This window comes from Aulonocara sp. 'chitande type north' Nkhata Bay, linkage group LG1, assembly GCF_057382095.1.
Source record: "Aulonocara sp. 'chitande type north' Nkhata Bay isolate Kocher_YH1m ecotype deep benthic linkage group LG1, A_spYH_male_GT1.1, whole genome shotgun sequence".
Taxonomy (NCBI): domain Eukaryota; kingdom Metazoa; phylum Chordata; class Actinopteri; order Cichliformes; family Cichlidae; genus Aulonocara; species Aulonocara sp. 'chitande type north' Nkhata Bay.
Window position 1 is genome coordinate 5468765 of NC_141344.1, and position 22668 is coordinate 5491432.

The following is a 22668-nucleotide window of genomic DNA, read 5'->3' on the forward strand; positions in this document are numbered from 1 at the left end:
TCCATTCACCCCCACCTCCTACTTACCCTCCACCACCATCACCGTCACAACTCCCATCTCTCTGCTGGCATGGAAAATCCCCCATGAGCCTCTTCTCTGATGTAAATCACAGGTAGGAGAAATGTGAGCCTGGCTGATGCACCGGCACTGTGCCGTGAAATCTCTGTTGACATTACCGACGGGCGATTCCAGAAAAAGACACAGTGCGAGAGCAGGAGAGGAGGAAGAGAGTGATAAAGACGGGGAAGGAGCGAAGGAGAGAGAGATGTGAGGAGACGTGAGCATTTCAGAGAGTCACTTTTGACTTTCTTACTTTTTGACTCACTGTCTTGCCCACGTCTCCAAGATGATGGACTGAACTCAGTAGGCTGCGTGCTGTCAACCCCAATCTTGCATTGTGATTTGGCATCTTTAATGATTTTTACCTTACTCTTTATAAGCTGACAGAGAGAAACTGCCATTTTTTTGGCTCTTAAAAAAGCTTCTTTAATTCAACTGCATCTTACTGTTATAATACCCTTAAGGCCTAACCTGCTTTCTTACTTTTTGCTAGGCAACCTTTTAACAGACAAAGATTGATTCTTTTTTTCTTTTTTTTTCCAGAGATGGTATCTTTGTTATATGATAGCAAGTAGTAAAAAGATGAGGATAACTTGGAAATGAAGTGAAGGCAACAAGGGAATCAGGGAAATGGGTTATGAGAGGCAATTTTCATGCCCACTCCCATCCTGTGTGCAGCGAAGGGAAGAGTAATTGACTTTTACTTTACTGTATAAAAATATTTAGTTGTACTTCAATGCAAGTGCAGCATTCTAGGAGAACCTTTGATATAATTTTTCTTTCTAGTTTGTGTTTTTGGCATGTTGCAACTAGAAGCAAAAGTTGCCCCCTTTTTAGCCAAAAGATTTTATTATGTAAGTAAAAGTCCTTAGCTGTTTGTTGTGGCAGATTAAGTTCGGGGATTTTGTCCCTGAGCGATGTGACAATGCACTCGATGGTTGTTCGTGTTAGGTGAGTTAAGGCATAAAAAGAATGTCATTGCAATCAGCCATGTAAGACAACAGAAATGACTCTGTCTCCTTTCTCTTGTCTACTTTTTCTCTGTTCCTTGTGCCTTTGTTCTTCTTTCTCTCCCTCCCTCCCCACTTTATGTCTCTGGGTCTGTGTTCCAGACAGAGTGTGAAACACGTATAGTGGCATCATGACACACAGAAGGAGTGCTTGTTCTTGTAGCAGCCGTCCACTCCAAGGTGATCTGACATCTTAAAGCAATGCTCTGTGCAATTGCACATTCACTCAGACAAGCGTGTTGACATTGCTGCCTAGCCAAAAGACCCCTCCTGTCCTCCCTTACCAATCTGAAGCTGGCTGCCAAGTGCTTCCGCGAAGAGGATGGCTTAATTGTTTCTGCCACAGCCATGCCTCTTCTTCATTTTTCTCTCTTTCCTTCCTAATCCCATGGACGGGAAAATGGAGCTGTTATTTGCATGTCTAATGATACTCGATATCACAGGCCTCTCAAAGGAGAAGGCACAGATGATTATTAATATAGCCAACGAAGCCCTCATTTATACTGCCTTTTGTTCTTAGGTCTGTGCAAATACTGCTTTCCAGTACCTGCAGTTTTAACGCCGTATCCCATAGAGAGATACGCTAGCTTTGAATACGGTAAAACTACAGCTGATAAGTGCAAAGCCTTTTTGTGACTCTATGAGTTTGGACTTTGTGGATCTCTTGGTAAATCTGGCATAGATTACTGATATGAAAAAAAAAGTTGCAGCTGCGATATTGATCCTGCTGGACATGAGATCGATGTTCCTATCCTTAGATGTTTTTTACACATGCATGATATGGTTTTTCTTTTTTGGCAACAGTTACTTGTAAAAGCTATTCTGACTTTATGGGAAGATTTTTGGCATTCAAAGAAGATTAGAGTAATTTCTTGCATTTATCATCATTAACAAATAATAAATCCATAGTCTGTGTCTGTTTTAAGAAAGAATAAAGATGAAATGAAATATAGCAGAATTTTGCTCCAAGTCAAAAAGGTGGTTAGCCAAGGCTGTCAGAACCCATTATTCAAAGTTACATAAAGAAAATGTATTGTATACGATACCTGCAGGAATATTCAACACCAGCAATGCATGCCTTTCCAGCAGTGGCAGCTGGCATTGAAACTGGCTAATTTGCAAGACTTCTCAGGTTGAGAACAATGACTTTGACAGCTCGAACAGGCACTGTGGAGCACATCTGCATTTTTCCACAGGAATAAGCCCAAAAGAATGGCTCCGACTCTGCGTGCCTTCCAATTATGGAAATCTGAGCATATCTACATATGCTATACATGAAACACATTTGAAACTATGTTTTCAAAATTAAAACTTTGATAATTGCACATTGCAGGTTTGTCCACTAATTTATCTAGCAATTTGTGGCTTTATTTATTTCTTTATTTATCAAATATTCATAATCACGCTTATACAATCCTTAATCTGAATATGACTTGCCACCGTTAGGAGAGGTAAGTTTGTTTTAGTGTTTTTGGTTAAAGGATTGTACGAAAATGTTGAGGTTTTTCTTTTTTAAACCATCTTGTTATTTGAGTTATTTACCTGAAATGATGGATATCCGAACACTGTTACATTTGAACTGTTTCTACAGGGTTAGAAACAATTCTATAGAAATCTTTTTGAATAGTTTACCACATAACATAATTCTATACGAAGGCTATATTTTCAGTTTATACAGATCGCTTTTTCCTGCTTTGCTTTCCAACAATTGAGCTCCAAGATCTCTTCCATAAAACTCACCATCCGTCATGTGTTGTTTGTGACATTTAACAAGATCAGAGGATCGCAAGCTTGACAGATGAGTTTATGATACTTATCCACATCAGTACACATTTACTTGGTTGTTAAACGACGAGCAAAAATCAGAAAAAAAGAGAGTGAAAGAGAGAGGGTGGAAGGAAGAAAGAGAGAGGGAGGAAGGGGGAGTAAAATGTTGAAATATGAATTACAAACCCGAGCAGCACCATCTGGACCGAGAAAACACACATCATAGTGGAGAGCCGGCACATTGAATTAGACTTGCTACGGGATCCATCTGCACCTCGTGAAATCAATCTCATTCCTTGATTTGATTAGGTCGGCCACACAGAAGAAAGAGAAAACTGTTGTGGTCCTTGATTAAGCTTGTTTCGTTTAGCACCTCTCCACACCCACCCATTTTCGGCATGCTGTGTATACCGATAAGTTTGTGGCCCACAGGTAGGGTAATGGCAGCAGTTGAGGTTAATGTTAAAAAATCTCCCTCTATTTAACACTCGGCATGTGTGCCGTAGCCCTGTAGCTGAGCTCATTTACACTTTTTCACACACTGTCTCTTTATTGTTCACAATATTTCTTCCTCGTTTTTTGTTTGTTTGCTTTTTTGCAAATCACAGGTTTTTCTCACAAAGGCTTAAATCTGACTGCTGAGCTCTTCAGGGGCCACATGTGGAGCAGCCATGAATTGGACAAATGTTTTTTATCAGAAGTCGTGTTGCTTTAATTTACCTTTGTTTTCTGGTTATATCAAGCACACACCAACCAACAAAGTGATTGTCCAGTTCTCTCTTGTTCTAACACCAGGATATAATGAGCAGGCGGTAAAAATCTATACTGAAGATTACTTGCATACAACAGGTCTTTCTTGAACTGAGAGCCAATATTGCCGACAGCCTGAATGCATAATGCGCCATTGTTTTTATTTTCCTGTTTCCCATTCTCATTGCGGTGACACTGTACCCCGCTATGATTAAAATGCATCCTCCAATGTATCAACATTCACAAACAAAAGGCTTTTCATGGGTGGCTTAATCTAATTGTGTTGCCCTCTTTTACTAAAGGTAGCTGCTTTGACTTTGACTTATTCTCCAGAAGCAATAAAGTGCCAGTGGCAGTGAATGGAACACATGTGCCATTGCTCAAAGTGCATGGATAGACATGAAACACATTAGCCCTGATTGACCTTGGTACAGACTGCGCACAAATGCAGTACAAATTGTTGCCTTTTTTGTTTGTCTCATTAATTCATTGTTGTCTGGGAAAAAAAACGAAAGCAGAACGAAAGCAAAAGGTGATAGCTTGCTGACAATTCAGTTCTGTGCATGTGTGTGAAGGGAGTATAACACTGGGAGACTCTTTACTGATTGTAATTACTCTACCTTTTCTGTGTGGAGTTGGCTTCAATTACAGACCATCACCTTTCCCTGTATATGGGTCATGACACCATCTCTCTCTCATTGTCTCAATAAAGCACGAATGTCAGCAGTAATAATAAATGAAGAGGAAAATATGTGAGGCTCTCTTCTCACTTTTTGGCCTCCGTGAATACTGTGATTGACCTCTGAAAAAAAGCAATATTGATTATTGTTATATAGCAACCAATGGCTACAAATCCCAAAGGAATCAGTTCCTTTGTGTCATGTGCAAGGGAGCAGCATTAGATAACTGATCCTTTAAAACAGTTTATCTTGATTGGGGGTATGTAAAAAAATCTATATTTGCTCACCACAGAAGTAAAAATGACTGAGTCACATAGCATCTGAACGCATTTACTTAACGCCTTTAAATTTGGCCTCATTTGTGGTGTAAAGAATTGAAGAGCTGACAGCATTTCACGTTATGATATTTCTGAATTAAACTTTCTATTTCCAATGCCCCAGCATCACAGAGCTTCACTATATGATTTCCTCCAATAAAGTCTTTTGTGGTTCACACCAGAAGGGAACTTTTCTGTCCAATTTGATAAACCGCTACGTGCCATGAGACAGACTGGAGGGAAAATGTTTCCAAGAATAGCTAAGTGTATCATATATCATGCATCGCACCATCTGTTCCGTACATTCAAAATGTTATTGCAATATTTAGAATTACAGATTATTCATGTAGGTGTAATTAACAGAGTCAAAATCCAACAAATGGGAGGAAGCTACAATTAATTCCCGACATGTTTGAGTAGAATCTATCTGGAGTAACTATTTAGGCTACAGTTGCCTGAGGGTGTACAGATGGAACAAAAAAGCTCTAATTTTATCAGTGGCAATGAATTACCCTCTATTGATCCCTCATTGCAGTATGGGGCCCTCTCAAATTAATTCTTTGGATTTCTTCTGTGAGATGGCATTACACTGAACAGATGAGGAGAACTGGGCCATATTAACTGACTGAGCTGAATAGAAAAAGGTCAACATCTGGCTCTTACAAAAGGTGCTATGCGAACTAGTTCATGCAGTGCACGGCCTTGAGGGGTTCGTATACATTTTACATAACAACATGCCGTCGTCTCCATATTTAATGGTTAACATGGCATTTCTACTCCACATTATCGGCCAGTCAGACCTCGCATCCTCAGCTAAACAAACCCACATCGGGATTGTGCTAAACATGACATTTAGAGTCAACACAGTGATGCATTATACAGCACTTCTTCATGCTGTCCTGCACTTTTGGCAGTGTGCTACATTAAATGTGTTCAGAATGCTTGTATTATGTAATAACAGTGGAAAGAATCTAAGTGCTTTTCCTGAGTTAGTGGGCAATTTGGGGTAGTAGTACTGTATTGGTACCTCTTTCTGATTCTTGGAGTTTCCACTCTTTGATATTTTAGAAAGGAATGTGTAGTTTTAAATAGCACAGTATTTGAACTGTTACTATATATCTTATTACTTTTCAGCTTTTCAGCAAACTGTAGCTACATACATTTGTTTTTCAGCAGCGGCAAAACATGAATCTTCTGTTCAGATTGTTTGCAACTGTTTAATGGCTGTAAGGAATAAAATTATATATTTATAAATATATATATTTTTTAAACTACCCAGTATAATAAGACAAAATTGTGTGTTTGTCAGTAACAGAATGTAGTTAGTATTTGTATCATATGATAATTTGTTAAATATCATTCATTCTTTTTTTGGCGGAAAAAATTATTTTACTTTTCCTGCTTTTGTGATCACTGTGATTCTATGTATAATATTAACTGCAGACCTGGAACATTTTTACATTTTTGTACATTTCCGTAAACAAAAGTAATGGATCTGACTTCTTCCACCACTGATAAAAAACCAACACAGTTGCAGATCGAATTCATCAACCTCTGACCCTTACTCCAACTGAAGTAGACTTTGCAGAAAGCAATCCGACGTACTGTGTGAAGTCTGTTCTTGCAGACGGTAGCTGACAAGCATCACAGTGACAGTATCTCCTCCCTTTCCCTCTTTGCGTCAGTCTTTCTCTCTCCCTCTACAGTCCTACTGGTACATACATAGGAGGAGAACATGTCCTATCTACCATTTGGCCTGACAACTAGGGAAATCATTAGTTCCTTCTGTAGGGCTACACTTAAGCATCAGGAGCCCAGGCCCATGGCGGGGGTGGAGGATATGTGGGAGTAGAATCTGTAGAATCTTCCTCATTAGGACACAGTGATTGTTCAAGTGATTGCCATAAAAGCTCATCTTCAGCAGGGACTGACATGTTTCCTCCTCCGCTGACAGGATAAGCAGTCCCATGCAGCCCCTGATTGGGAGTTGCGGTTGGCAAATGGAGGTGTGCAGTACTCTATGTTTATGTGTGTGTGTGTGTGTATACTGGCAGACATCAGAGCACACAAGTATTGCCACAGGAAAATATCTTCTGTCACCCAAGTCTTTTTTTCTGAACTGGAGCTTCAAAACATATGGATGTCTGTCTTTTCAACAACCTGACCTACAGCGGCTAGAGCGAGAGATATAATAACTTCCAGAGCCTGGATGCACTTGCTGCACATACAGACAACGTTATTTCTTCTTTGTGATAGATTTAGTTGACGTTCATGGAATAATGCAGTCGATGCTCACTTTAGTTATGAGAAGACTGGACATACACATGAGAGCAGTAGTATGTTTGCATATTATTTGAGTTTTAGCAACGCGTTGACTCGATGCCAAGACAGATGCGAATATCGTCAATGCCATTCTTACTAAGCCAATACATAATCAACACAGACACAACAGACATTGTGGTGTAAGCTTTCCTCACCCTGTGCTCAGAATACTTGTTGTTTTCTGACACCAGTGTAGCACATAATCATCACAACTACAGTGTTGTTATCCATTATCTGTTAGTTTCCTGAATGCCACAGTCAATGTCACTGATTGTTGGTGCTGTTTTAGTTGCCCAGGCAACTCAGTTAATGACAGGGACCTGTGACAGACCTTTTTTTTTCACGTAATTGTACTCTTTGATGAGAATTTGTGCACTCTAGTGTGAAGGCTGTGTACGAAGTGGGTTCCCAGGGCATTTAGAGGAGACAGTTTTGAGGATTGTTGTTGGTTATAGCTAGCTCAACTCAACCCTTCGTGAATTTAAAGTCAAAAGTGGCAGCTTCTGGGAAAATGACTGAATGTGTGACTTTTCTTTTTCAAAAGAAACACAGCATGCCTTTCTATAAAGCTTTTATTCATCTTCTGAATTTTTGTTAGGTTTCTGTGACAAGGCAACATTGCTCTACCTTGAATCTATACAATGGTTTAATGTCATTTTTTTAAAAAAGAAGAGAAAAAAATGCTTATAGAAGCTAAGAGACAAAAGATTTAACCCCATCTTAGCTCAAAATGTGTTTTAATCAGTGGTACTCATCTTTAGTGGGCATTAATTTTTTTCTAAATGTTTTTTTTTTCTTTTTAGATTATTCAGCTTCAAAACTGTCTTTGCTATCTTATGTTTGCTGGGTGGGAAACAGGGGTTAGGTGTTTGACGCAGTCTATTTAATTTAGCAACTTAATTTTAATATTTTTCATTATGTTTGGTTTCTTGGTTAATTAATGAGGAAAAACAATCTGACATGCCATGTCTCAAGCATCCATGTGTACAAGGTGTTGTACAAGGTGTTGTACAAGGCGCATCCTGACCAGTACGTGAGAAACACAGACAGGCACCAATATCCATACATCTAAAATCTAATTTAAAATCAGCTTTTATGATTTAACTGTATGTGAGAAAACCACAGCATCTTATTTCGTCACATGATAATACTGTAGGTCGTTTCCAGCATGCGATGAGTTTATAGCATACAACCATGGATAAGCATTTCAGAGAGCAAGAATTAATCTCCACACTCCTCACATATTAAGCCAGTACTGGGACCATAATACAATACAAACTTGTTTATTTTTAAATAAATATTTATTTATTTAAATATTTATTTATTTTTACTTAGGTTCTATTCACTTGTTTATTCAAACTATTTAAGTGTCATGAGGTTGTAGTAATTATAGCACTTCGCAGTGTGATTTTTATGGTGTGGTTTTTTTTATTAAAATATTTTGATTGCTTTATAAGTTGCATGTTTTGTTGTTGTTCTTTAGAGTAGATTTTTAGACACTTTTTATTGCATTTTTGTTTTTGAAAATGTTTAAAATTTCTTAAATACAACTCCACAAAATTATCTACACCTGTGCAAGTCCCCTGGGTTTAATAGGAGAACAGGCACAGCACAGATGTACATGGCAGTGTGACTCAGTGGAGCAACCTCCAGCTTGGAATAAACATGGGCCGTAATTTTATTTGAATTTTATTTGGGGCAAGCAGGCAACAGTGGGCTTTATTTTTAAGACTCTCAGACACTGAGATGGAGGCAGGGGAAGACAGACATGAAAAGTGGTCCAGTCCTCAAGACAAAACTAGCAGACAAGCAGGATTCAGCTTGCCTCAAGGCCAAATTATGGTTCAGCGGTGGTAGCACATTTGAAGTCCCTAAGCAGTGTGTGAGCAGCTATTGCCAGCTTTCTATCTGGAGAGAGCAGGTAGTGGGGCAAATGGGGTATTATTAAAATATGTGGGGGAAGTGTCAAAAATATACAACCAGTCTTTGGGCTACTCTTCTTTAAACTGTTTTTGGTCCATCAGCCAGCCGCAGAGAAGAGTGGGATTATAGCAGACACAGTACTGAAGTGAAACAGAGTGTTAACAACAATAAAACAGTGTCCACTGCAGCCCCTGCCTGTACTTTTATATAGAGCAAAGTACAGTTGGATGACAGCACAGAAGCACGTTTGCGTTGGTTGAAAATGTCTCTCTGTAAGCTCTCTGTGGGCATTACATATGGAAACAGACACAATCACAGTACTATAAAATCGCAGTATTGCTCTGCAGCTGATCAAAAAGGTTTTCTTTTTCTCTTTTTTTTCTTTACATAAGTACAGAGTGAAGAAGTGGCGCGTCACATTGAAACAAACCAGGATTAAATCCAGGATGCTTACCTAAAAATATTTATGATTAATGAATAAACCAAAACCAATATGCTGCTAAAATAGTCAGTTTGCCTCCCGTTGCGGGAAGCACCAACATGCAGTCATATATGCTGAGCTGCAGGCTTTAGACTTCACATAAGTAGTCATGCATGGGATTTAAAAAAACAAAAAAAACAATGACAGACCATCATTAATTTGAGCTCATTTAAAGAGTTTCTCAGTGTGCAGGATGTTGCGAGGCATTTGTGTTAATGAGCTACATCATTCATGTGAAATGATGGCACAATTAGGAAAACAAAAGTGCAAGGTGTGACAATTTAAGCGAATGTGCTTTGTCAGTGTCTGCAAACAACACCTCGGAGACAGTATATGCATAAAAGCCAGGTTCTGAAAACATTGCAGGGGGTTTAGGGGTCTGTAGTCACCAACACATTTCTACCTTGCTATTCTATACCCTAAGCGTGCTCCCACAGGAACCTCTGTTGAAACGCCGTGGCAGGGAATGAAATTAAAGCTGCTGAATACAGATGTTTTGATGTATGACTGTGTACTTGGTCACGTGTGTGTGTGTGTGTGTGTGTGTGTGTGTGTGTGTGTGTGTGTGCATGTGTGTTTTTAAGAGACGCATAAGTTGACAAAAATACAAACTGAAAAGAAGAGTGCTGCCAGCCATGTCCCAGCTATATTGTTGGATTTGTAAATGTTGCTTCTCCTCCCTTCTGAAACTCACTCACTTTAGGATTCAAGAGGCTTATATGAAAGGTGACTTTCAAGTACAGGAAATGCTCTGTCTCTTTATAGGAGCAAAAATTGAATTCTTTGCTTCTTTTGAGTCAAAAGGCGGCTCTTTCTCTTTTTCCCTGACCTCTTTGTGTCCATACCATTGTATCCTGTGCCCTTTCAGTTGACCCTTTTAACTTGAAACAGCAGAATATTTTGCCTGCTCTTCTCAGCGCAGATATTTGAACAGCTTCATGCCGCATCGTCAAATTCATTAGTTATACTCAGCCCGTGCAATGAGTGGGATCCAACCACTCAGCCGGGCATGCAGTTCTAGTGAACTAATGAAACGGTAATTACAAAAATAATGAGAAATATGAACCATCGTCCAGTATCTTTGGGGCTAGTTTGAGAGAATGCATCATTGTGTGTAGAGTTTCCTGTTGAATTTTTAATGGATTTCTTATTTTTCCAGTGTAGTACGATGAACATTGAAAGGACATCTAACGTCTTTGTCCGGTAAATTTCATACTGTAGGGAGCAATATACCCCATAACACATGTTTGTGTGATGTATTTGTGATGTATAACGAGGAACAACCTAGACTAAGGTCCATTTCCTGTGCAACTTATAAAGTTATTGTCCCCAGCGGGCCTCATTTAGCAAAGTGTAGGCTATGCTGAGCCACGTTTAGTATCTAGTTTCCACAGAGTACAGCAGTGCAAACAGCGCATTATGGTCATACTGTATACTTAACTGCATTTATGTGGTGAGAACTTGTAGAATCTGCTGAGCATATCAGCTTGTATTCATTAAAAGCTCTTCACACCCGGCTCCCTAAGTTTGTCTTTACACTCTGGGAAAAAAACTGAGAACTTTGTAACAAAATTGAACTTATCCTTTATTTTTCTTCTCTTTTTAATTGCAGCTTCACACAGACAAGGTGGACAATGACACAGCCAGATACAGCCTTGCAGGTGAGGGGGCAGGCACCATCTTTGCCATCAATGAGAAGACAGGTGACATCCACGCGATGAAGAGGTTGGACCGCGAGGAGAAGGCTGAATACACACTAACCGCCAAAGTCACTAATGGTATTACAGGCCAGCTTCTGGAGCCCATGACTGAGTTCATCATCAAAGTCCAGGACATAAATGACAATGCACCAAAGTTCACCGAAGGCCCGTATCATGCCGCTGTTGAAGAAATGTCTGCTGTTGGTAAGTCACAATACAGACAGAGCTCATTTCTGCTCCCTGCCTCACACAGCAGCCTAATCAGTCTGTGAGATTTCCGAGACGGCTGATCTCTAATGGGCTATTGCATAAAAATAATGAGTGAATAAGAACAAGAGGAAATGAGTATGCCTATTTACACGCTTGCCTGCTATGAGTATTTTTCCACAAATGAAAATACAAGAATGATAAATCAAATCAAATCACTAGGACTTCACCCACAGCTCAGTGCTGTGACTGAACATCGAGCGTCAATGTCGACACACACTTAGGGAAGGCTCTCAACAAACAGCTCACTTAAAAAGAACTAACAATATGGAAACATGAGCCAGATATTAGATTGTAAAATTAAATAACTCACCACATGTGGCAAGCATGTGGTGAGTTCTTAAAATTTTCATACACAATCAAAATTCTGCACAAGCTGAAAGGCACCAGTGGTACATTTCGGACAGGCTACAGCAGCATATGTAGATATTGCCTTAGGGCATAAATCTGCTATTCTCCACTTTGTGTAGGTCAGGGGCCATTTTTGGGTTAGTTTTTTTTTTTGTGGGGGGCGGGGGTATTGCACTTTCTGTCAGTTACTGTAAAATTATTATAGCACACTATAATAGATGTTTATCCAAGGATTTAAAAGTGCAGAATATAATACTGATTGATGTTGAAAGCAATGGCAAGGAGATTAAGAGGGTGAACCTCTGTGGACTGCATTATTTTGTGTCAAAAGCATTTACAATTTGTCTTTTTTTCCCATCTTTCACAACAGTAAAGCCTAACAGTCCTCAAAGTAGGAAAGGCTTGATATGGATGGCTGTTACTTCAAGATTTAAGCATTATAATAATATCATGGTTGAGAAACATGTTTGCATGTGCACCCATAAACTGTCAGTTAGCGCGACAATACTGACGGACGCCAATTGCAAGCTACTATTCCTCAAGCCCCCTCAAACTGGTACGCAAAACTTTTGCCCTTGCACTGTATGCTAATATATTCATATATTCTCCTTCTTATTTCATCCATGTATTTAAATGACCACTGCATGATGATAATGCAGCTCATCTAGGACAGACAGAAGCCTGTAAGTGGATTGTTACACTGTTTTGAGACCCTCACTACTAACCCCGGCGCAGCTGAGTCTTGTAGAAAAAAATGCTTTCATCAGTAGCAGGAAGGAGATCAGAGTGTGTCTTTATGCTGTGTTGACATTGCAGGAGTTCAGCAAGGATGCTGGGGTCCGTTGTTGGGTGGTATACACTTGTTATTGTGTTTCCTCAGTGAGCTTCCTCTTGTTACCTGTCACAAAGCTGACATAACTCGCCAGGACATACGGTGTTAGGAGTGTAATGGAGTCTATTTGGTACATCCCATAGGATGCAGTCTTTGCATCGGTTCTCAGAGGGAAAGCTATATAAATATATATTTCTGTGCAGCTTCTCATGATAACTGTATCTGACTCTTATTAGCTGCTGCTGTGGAAGCAAAAAGGAACAAAACACAATGCAAAAGTATCCATGTAAACACAAAGTAACAGTGAACTGTTCTTGTCTGAACTCTGTTACTTGATCCCTGCTGCTCAGCTTTGGATCTCAAATGAAATGTACTGTAGCTCTCCAAGGGTTTTGTCAGTGGAGTGCGGTAACAACCATAGTGATAGGGTAGAGCGCAAAGTGGTAGTTGACAGCACTCTGTGATTTGCCAGTGGGAATAATGCATAAGAAATGGAAATCGGCATCTCTTTGTTGATTGTTGTTCCCTTTTGTCACTACTGATTAATTAAACATTCATGAAGGCTCAGTTGTTAGCTTGAAAGGCTTTTCTTTTAGCAACTGGTTTCCTTCTTGTTAAGTTTTCATGTGCTGTGGTGTTATGGGGAGAATTAAGCTCTCTGGACAAACAAACAATAAGTCGTTCATCTTGCTCGCCTCATATTCATAAATCATCAGTAAATTAGAATTTGCACAGGACTCGGTGGATTCCTGCGTTTTGAGTGGCGCATAACTAATAAAGTCCACGGGAAAGAGAGCAGAACAGAGATGAAGATGGTGAAGTCGTATGAGCAAATCTTCACAGTGACAAGAAACTGGGAAACATTAAAATGCAATATTGCACATGCTAAAAAACGTTGCATTACATTTGGTACTAAGCTGAGACAATGCTGAGTATGCTGATGAATTTCTGCTTAGCGTGAACCCACCTGTGTCAAATAATCAAAATCTAATCCAGACCGTAACAGCCTGCTTCTCCTGACGATGTTATCCACTTACAGAGCTTGTCAGTTCCACTTCAGACTTCATCAATGTCTTCGCAGCTCCTTGCTTATCGGGAGTGTATCCACACAGTATCAGCGGGACCAGGGACAAATATCAACACCTACCTTTTATCTGTCAAGGACTATGGCTAGATAGAGAATCCTCGTACTGAATGTCACCATCCCCCATAGGAAACGGTCCCCACAGCCGCATGAGATATGTGACACGGGTCACCGAGGTCGCCATGTATCCTGTGTGCGCAGGAGCATAGAGGTTAATGGGAAATGAAGGAGAAATACCTTTTGTTCTTCCTTTAAAAAGGGCCAGTCGGATAAGACGTGTGGCTTTCTGTGACTTTTGTCTGACTTTCATTTTCCTGAATAGCTGAAAATGGAGGTGACTCACATTTTAATTGTTTAGTGAATTGTCTCTGTAGGTACAGTGGAACAATAAGATGAAGGGGAAAGCAAAGGTTTTAACTTCACTAAATCTGCCAAATCTGTCAGAACACATTTGAAACCATTAGCATAAGCTGCTAGAACTTCTGTGAGTGCATTACATTGAATTGTTTTCTAGGGGTAAAATGCTTCTACAAAATTTCTTCAAAACTGTGTTAACTGATTTTTTATTTTTTATTTTTCTGGGCTGCTCAAACCCTTTATGAATAATTCCACTTCATTTCCCATTACTGTGGCTCATGCTAGCTATGAACTCTCCACCTAAAATTGATAGATTTATGATTAAGCACAATAAAAAGTGAATATCTGAGCAAATCACGTACAGCTTTCTGAAAATTAGATTTTTCCTAAACTCATGGTAAAGTTGGCAGATCACAAAAATGGGCCACTTTCAAAACTCAATTTGCTTTCGGTATCATCTTTTCTTTTCTTTTGTTCGTTCCTCTGCGTTCTGGTTTGAATGGGATCGGTTGTCAACAATAAAACGACTGCACCTGAAAACCCCCCTCCCTCAAATTTCACCTCTACCTACTGTGAACATTGTCTTATGTGGTGTCCCCTGAAAACTTTATTGTAATTCAGTTGTCTTGCGCATGACTTGTAGTCTTCCTATATTTTTGCATTTTTATTTACTTCGACATATGTGCCATATGTTACAAAATTGTTGTTTATTTCTTGATACTGTATCTTGTTGCTTGTAATTCCTTTAGGGACTATTGCTTTAACATTGTGAGCAATCTCAGTTCATCACTATGAGAAACCATACCCAGAATACTCATGCTAATAAATTATTTTATAGATTTAAAAAATGTTAATAATTGCCGTTTTAATAATGGATACTAAATATAATCTGGATAATTCTGTTTTTTATGTTTTTATAATATCCTCTAATCCTCAGACAAATAGGGTGCAAATTATTATCCATTCATTTGATCCAATGAACAATATACGTAGGTATACTACTTCAGTTTCTTCATTACATTGTAACTTTTTTAGTGCCACTTGAGGGAGTTAGCTGCTTATTGTTGCAAGCCGGTCCATGATTAGAATTTTAATTCTTTCACATGGATTGCAAAGAGCTCACAAGATTAACAGATTTTGTTCTCCTGTTAATGGGGTCTTCAACTTTAAGGCCAGTACAAGCTGACAAATTCCCTTGTATGTCTGTCGACCATATGCTGGAATTATGAGGCTCTGCCACCCGTCTGCAGCTAACAAGGGGGTTGTGATGTAGTTGGAAATTACAAAATCTGCTTGAAGTGACACAACAGGTAATTAGGAGGAGGTTGCTAGACCCTCCTTCCTGTGCTAAGGGGGGTGCAAATGACAATAATTGCCACATTGCGAAACAAACTTGCTGAAAGTTTTTTTGCCGGTTGGAACTCATGTGAGAGTTGCCCCAGGAGTGTTGGGCTGTGAGTTCGCTTCATTATCAGGGCGATTAATAAACGGGCACGTAGACAGATGGCCCATCTCCTCTTTGCGTGGGCCATGCTCTGTGAAACCTCAGCAAAATGAATACCTGTATGAGAGCACAGATCCCTGCCAAATGTGTCAAGATCTGCTAAATTGGAGTGTAGACATAAAATTGAAGTGACATTAATAGATTACCTGGAGTTGATTTGCATTTTCAGAGTTATTATGGGTGCGGATAAAAGGACTAACAGGCACAGCCATCTATGTAGGACCTAATGATGTTTCTGATTACGCTCTCATCACCATCGGCAGCTGGGAAAATAAGTAAAGGCTTGTCATCTCAGATTTGGACGATAAATGAGCAGACTTGATCAAGGGGAGACGTATGGAAATGAGCAGTATGCAGACCTTTATCAGAGCTGATCGTCTCATGCTTCCAACATACAGGAGTATACTGTGATCACAGCTGATTTAATATGCTTGCAGTTTTCAAAGTGATCCACAGATACATAACCTCAACGAAGCGTAACGATATTAAATACTGCTGTATATTTTGTCATAGCTTGTGCCTTTCTGTGTGTTCGAGCATATCTATCTATCTATCTATCTATCTATCTATCTATCTATCTATCTATCTATCTATCTATCTATCTATCTATCTATCTATCTATTCTTTCGTCTCATGAATTTTTCTGCACATTGCAGTTGGTCAGATCAATACAGGGACAGCTGAGATATTTTCAGACCATTTCATGCTTCACTTGGGCCAGATGTTCTATAAAAATCCTCTTTCTCGATATACCAAAAATATCATTGTTCTGTGCTGATCTTGCAGTAAATCTTGAACATATCTTGCTCTTGGAAAGTATGGCTCTGAATGCATTAAAAACAGCTTAACTTGAATAAACCCTAACAGTATTTCAGGGTCACAGCAACCCACATAAGCAAAAGAAGCCCATTTATAGTGCATCTTTTATCTGGCATTTCTCAGTTGAGCTTTGAGCTGAGAGCTGAGAAAGAGGGTGTCTGGTGTTTGTGTCTCTCTTCTCTGATCCTAGGCTCTGGTCTGCAGCTTGGCAGATGGGCTGAGTGGCAGGGGGCCCCTGGCCCTTTAACATAGTGGGCAGCTGGGCCAGAGCTAGGCCAGGGCCGGGCTGGGGCACATCTGACGAGCAGGCTCCTGGGCTGGACAGGGATGCGGCAGACCGGGACCATGATGATGGTGGTGGGTGGCTCACAGGCTGAACTGGGGTGAGAAGGGGTCAGAGCAGTGAACCTGGCCAAGGCTCTGACTCTCTCAGGCCTGTCTAACTGCCAGGAAGCGTCCATGCCAGCCTGCCCTTTTTGTGGCCATGCTAAATGGGAATAGGACAGGCCTCTGAGGCAGAAAGGATTTAACTGACATGGAGGAGTTTGTCTGTAAATAACCTGCTACGACTATTTATCTCACCTCATTTGGCACTAGCATTCTGCATATCTGAGTGTATTTACATGCTTGATTTGGTTACTTGTGATACCAGTTAATTGCCCAGTCACTTCTTTTTTCCTTTTACTGCTACATTCTTTTTACATTCGCTTGTATGTTATTAACTTAGATTTCTTTGTTTCAGACTAAGCTGCAAATCACATGGTATTCAAGAGTTAAAAAAAAAACAACATATACAGTGGGGCAAAAAAGTATTTAGTCAGCCACCAATTGTGCAAGTTCCCCCACCTAAAATGATGACAGAGGTCAGTAATTTGCACCAGAGGTACACTTCAACTGTGAGAGACAGAATATGAAAAAAAAATCCATGAATCCACATGGTAGGATTTGTAAAGAATTTATTCGTAAATCAGGGTGGAAAATAAGTATTTGGTCAATAACAAAAATACAACTCAATACTTTGTAACATAACCTTTGTTGGCAATAACAGAGGTCAAACGTTTACTATAGGTCTTTACCAGGTTTGCACACACAGTAGCTGGTATTTTGGCCCATTCCTCCATGCAGATCTTCTCGAGAGCAGTGATGTTTTGGGGCTGTCGCCGAGCAACACGGACTTTCAACTCCCGCCACAGATTTTCTATGGGGTTGAGGTCTGGAGACTGGCTAGGCCACTCCAGGACTTTCAAATGCTTCTTACGGAGCCACTCCTTTGTTGCCCGGGCGGTGTGTTTTGGATCATTGTCATGTTGGAAGACCCAGCCTCGTTTCATCTTCAAAGTTCTCACTGATGGAAGGAGGTTTTGGCTCAAAATCTCACGATACATGGCCCCATTCATTCTGTCCTTAACACGGATCAGTCGTCCTGTCCCCTTGGCAGAAAAACAGCCCCATAGCATGATGTTTCCATCCCCATGCTTCACAGTAGGTATGGTGTTCTTGGGATGCAACTCAGTATTCTTCTTCCTCCAAACACGACGAGTTGAGTTTATACCAAAAAGTTCTACTTTGGTTTCATCTGACCACATGACATTCTCCCAATCCTCTGCTGTATCATCCATGTGCTCTCTGGCAAACTTCAGACGGGCCTGGACATGCACTGGCTTCAGCAGCGGAACACGTCTGGCACTGCGGGATTTGATTCCCTGCCGTTGTAGTGTGTTACTGATGGTGACCTTTGTTACTTTGGTCCCAGCTCTCTGCAGGTCATTCACCTGGTCCCCCCGTGTGGTTCTGGGATCTTTGCTCACCGTTCTCATGATCATTTTGACCCCACGGGATGAGATCTTGCGTGGAGCCCCAGATCGAGGGAGACTATCAGTGGTCTTGTATGTCTTCCATTTTCTGATGATTGCTCCCACAGTTGATTTTTTCACACCAAGCTGCTTGCCTATTGTAGATTCACTCTTCCCAGTCTGGTGCAGGTCTATAATACTTTTCCTGGTGTCCTTCGAAAGCTCTTTGGTCTTGGCCATGGCGGAGTTTGGAGTCTGACGGTTTGAGGCTGTGGACAGGTGTCTTTTATACAGATGATGAGTTCAAACAGGTGCCATTCATACAGGTAACGAGTGGGGGACAGAAAAGCTTCTTACAGAAGACGTTACAGGTCTGTGAGAGCCAGAGATTTTCCTTGTTTGAGGTGACCAAATACTTATTTTCCACCCTAATTTACGAATAAATTCTTTACAAATCCTACCATGTGAATTCATGGATTTTTTTTTCACATTCTGTCTCTCACAGTTGAAGTGTACCTCTGGTGCAAATTACTGACCTCTGTCATCATTTTAAGTGGGGGAACTTGCACAATCGGTGGCTGACTAAATACTTTTTTGCCCCACTGTAGCTGTTCAATATTACCTACAAATGTGTATTACTAATTCATCAAATATTGTTTATTATCCAATGCACCTCTGAATTATGCATGTAACATCATCAGTCATTGGTCCAGATACAGTAATATGAGCCTTTTAAAGCCCCCTGGGGTATGTTCTCTTTTTGAGAATGCACAAAGGCATCCACGCACATACACACATACTAAACTGTGTGTTTCACACGCACATACATCTCTAACATGCATCTCTGTTAGCATGAACCCACAGTGCAGATGTAAAGATGGTGTTGTTCAGGTGTAATTTGTCCCTTCTCCCCTGTGTAGCCTGCAGAGATGCACTCTATTTGCAACCCTCCGCACATATTTTTCCTCCTGTTCTGTACCTCTGCCACCCTCGCACTCTCTCCCTTTTGCTCACCATTGCTTTCCTTTGCTAAGCTAATGCTCTCCTTCACTCTTCCCTCGAGGGAGAACAAAAAGTAGCTGGCTTCTAGGTAATGAAGCCCTTCAATGTGATCTGCATAAGATTGCCTCCCTTGCTGAACTGGCTGCCTTGCCCCAATGAATAGCAAGAGGCTCTCAATGAGAATAAGGACAAAAAGCTGCCTTCTCTTTAGCCACAGCATCATTCCTCAAACAAAGTCTGACTTCTTTTTTTTTCTTTTTCCTATGGAGTAGAAAGAGAAGAAAAATGAAAGGCAAGGAGGATAAATAACCAACAAAGTTCATGAAAGGGAAGGTAAATGAGAGAGAGAGTGCATGTTTATTTATGTGTGAGAGCATGTGCAGTGGCTCTTGTGTGCACCTTTTTGTAATGATGGGGAGACGGATGTGAATAACTGAGGCTGTCATGAGTGTCACCGTCTGTGTTGTCGCACTGAGTGGATGTGATTAAATGAATTTCATGCAACAGGGTCAACAGTAGTACAATGGGACATGAGAAAATCAAAGGTTAAATTTTAAATTTGTTTGTCTGAATGCTCTTTTTTAAAATATTTATAAGGCTGCGGTAAAGTTTAATCACATACAACTAACCTGTCGCATTTCCAGGTTTCTTGCTTTTCAATTACCGGTAAGTATTAGTCATGAAAGTTTTGTTGCTTTGAAATTGGATGATTTGTGGTTGTCATACTATCACACACTGCTGTTCATTATTTCAAGGTCAGCTAATTATTCTGAGAACAGAAACAAGGATCCTCAATTCAGCATCAGTGCAGAGTAGGAGAGGGGCTGATTCAGTTCAGTGTGTCATCTAAAGATAGTGTAATGCCTTCCAATGGCCACTGGTGGGCATGCAGACTAACTGTGAATATTGCATTGTACAGATTAATGCAATAAAATTTACACAAACTGATGCACCAGTAACTAAGGGTCAAAAATATTAGTTAATTATTCAATGAGAAGAAAGTGAATCAGTAACTAATCTGGTAGTCGTAGTTTTTATTATTGTTTAAGCCATTCCTTATTCTACGAACAAATTTTTAATCGATTAATGGATTTTTTAGGAGAATAAACAGATGATGAATTAGTGATGAAATTGCTAGCTGCAGTAGTAACTCTAACCATCGCTGTCCTTTACTTGGATGGTTAAGCCTTTGTCATGCATCAGCTTTGAATTGGCATGCTTCTGATGCCAGCATTAGAGACGGCTTATGCACAATGAAAGACTCATTTAATACTGTGAATGAAACACTTATTGAGATGGGTACTTCTCATTATAAAAGGCTACTACAGCCATGTAGTTGGCCTTCCTGTCATTTCCCTGGAGTTGGAAATTTAAAGACAGCAAAATAATAAAAAAATAATCAGAAGGAGGGCGAAATATCCTAAATACTGTCTAAAGAGAAACAAAAACCCCAGATCCTAAAACTCCCATAATCTCACTCCATAGAATGCATACATTTTTATTAGTTTTGAGCATGATCAGCACTTACAGTACACAAGGCTAATCATGTGTAGCCCACAGTGCATCCTGTTGCGAGCATGTCCAGAAATGTAAGAAGATGTGTGCAAGACTGTGTGCAGACTTCAACAGGCTGCCTGGATAAAATCCCAAATCAGTATTACATGACATATTCATTTAATTTAACAAAACTATATCTTTCATGTAAAAAAAAAAAAAAAAAGACCATATCCAATAGGGTGTGATGGTCGAATAATGCTAAAACAGTAGCTTTAGTCTGTCATATTCACAGCTATGCCAATCCATGTACATACTTTCCAAGGTCATTCTCCCTGTTGTCATCATTTTGTTAGAGTAATTTTGGTAAAACAGCGCTTAAGTTCAACATTTATTAGCTGTAAATCCCACGCGATTCATCCAGTTCATTTGAAAGGCATCTGAAACACTCTTAAGTCTAACACTGTATTATAAAACCATCACTGCCTCCTAGCCTTTTGGAGGTTTAATTACGAAACACATTAATGTATATCTGTGGGGAAAATGACAATTTCCTTGCAAATGACTTGTAATTTCACATAAGTCATGTAAACACTCAGTCACATACACCTAAAGACCAGTTGGCAACCCCCTGGCAACTTCTGGTCGCTAGGGAAAAATGTGTATTCCCTGTCCAGTTGTAAATGGGCTTGCAACCTTCACCTGGCAGCAGCCAGCTGGAGGCTGCTGGATGCTGCCAGGTTAAATCAGTCATCAAGAGGGTGTTTATACAAAAACCTCAGTGTGATTGCTTTGCTAGCAGATTGCCACAGTTGTCAGAAGCTTATATGGGAGATGTCAACTGGTGCTCTGCAAGCACACACTGTTTACTCTGTCAGCTGTACTAAAATTTGAAAAAGTATGACACAAAATATAAATGGTAGTGATGGATACACCTTTTCCCCTCACAACCACTAATTGCCAGATGCCAACAAAAAGTGTTTCGGCCTGTGTGACCAGGGCCCAGTCATTGTTTTATTCGGCACATACATTAAAACATTAATTAGAGCAATGTTTAAAAACACATCTGATCAAATATTCTTAGAAAGAAAATATAACTGTCCCAAAAAGAGGAAAATTTGAATCGGCCAAGTAAGCCTTCAGTTAGTGCATGTGCCTGTTTTTTTTGTAGACTGTTGGTAGAGTAACACTTTAAATAACACTATAATTACTGTTAATGTAAAGGGGAATAGTTCCATTGTTTAGATCAATCAACTACTTACTGTATCAGCTTATATTCAATCTGTTGTCACTGATGCTGCATTGAAAGCAATAGATGTGATTGTCGAGGAAGATTTGTAGCATGGCGATCAATCTTTAATTACTCTTTAATGGACGTGACCTATTTAATGTAAGGGGTCTTTGTGTATGTGTTTTACAAGTTTGTTACAACACATCTGCAGAGGGTGGCCTTCTGCTATTGTGCATATCAACTCTAGCGATGCCACACAGGACTTTGGCACAGCCTTGAGTGTGTGATTTCTTTACACAGTACTCAAGCACTTGTAGCCACAGACATGGAACCTCTACAATACTGAATATTATATTTATCCTTTTGTACCACAATATTGCAGTGTATTTAAAACTATGGAGGTTTTTTTTTTTTTTTTTGGCCATTTTAGCCTCTTACAAAATACACTAATGCCTTATACTCAGTAACAGGGAACCAACTAATATTAAGCTAAAAAAAATATACCTTCAAAAAGTAGTACTGCAAAATAGTGCTTTTTACAGCAACGAATCTTCAAGAAAGCAATAGCATCTTTTGTGTGTGAAAGAGAGAGCGAAAAATAGGGAGATCTGATTAATGATTGATAACTTGATGAGTGTATTTCAGAGAAAGACCTGAATAAATTGTAAAACTCAAAATGAGTCCTGTAAGCACCTTGAATGAATTCTGTGTATGGGAGAGATAGCAGGAGTATGATAAATGACTGATCAGATAATCAGCGTCTTCTAGATAAAGATAGAATTGAAAACTGTACAGCCACACAAAAAGCTGACTGCCCCATTTTGGGTTTTTCTTTTTGGGATTTTTTTGCTAGACTCCCACAGAGAGCTGTAGCATAATCAATGAACAAATCAACTAATAATTCAAACAGAAAATGCTGCTATC

The 22668-nt window shown here is 39.8% G+C and overlaps 1 protein-coding gene across 1 annotated transcript in view; it reads left to right on the forward strand.

The window, feature by feature from the left end:
- Positions 1-22668, forward strand: part of cdh8 (cadherin 8) — a 99705-nt gene that overhangs the window by 25396 nt on the left and 51641 nt on the right. The window contains exon 4 of the mRNA XM_086305065.1: positions 10923-11214. Coding sequence (XP_086161191.1) covers positions 10923-11214 — 292 coding nt within the window. The remainder of the gene's footprint in view (positions 1-10922; positions 11215-22668) is intronic.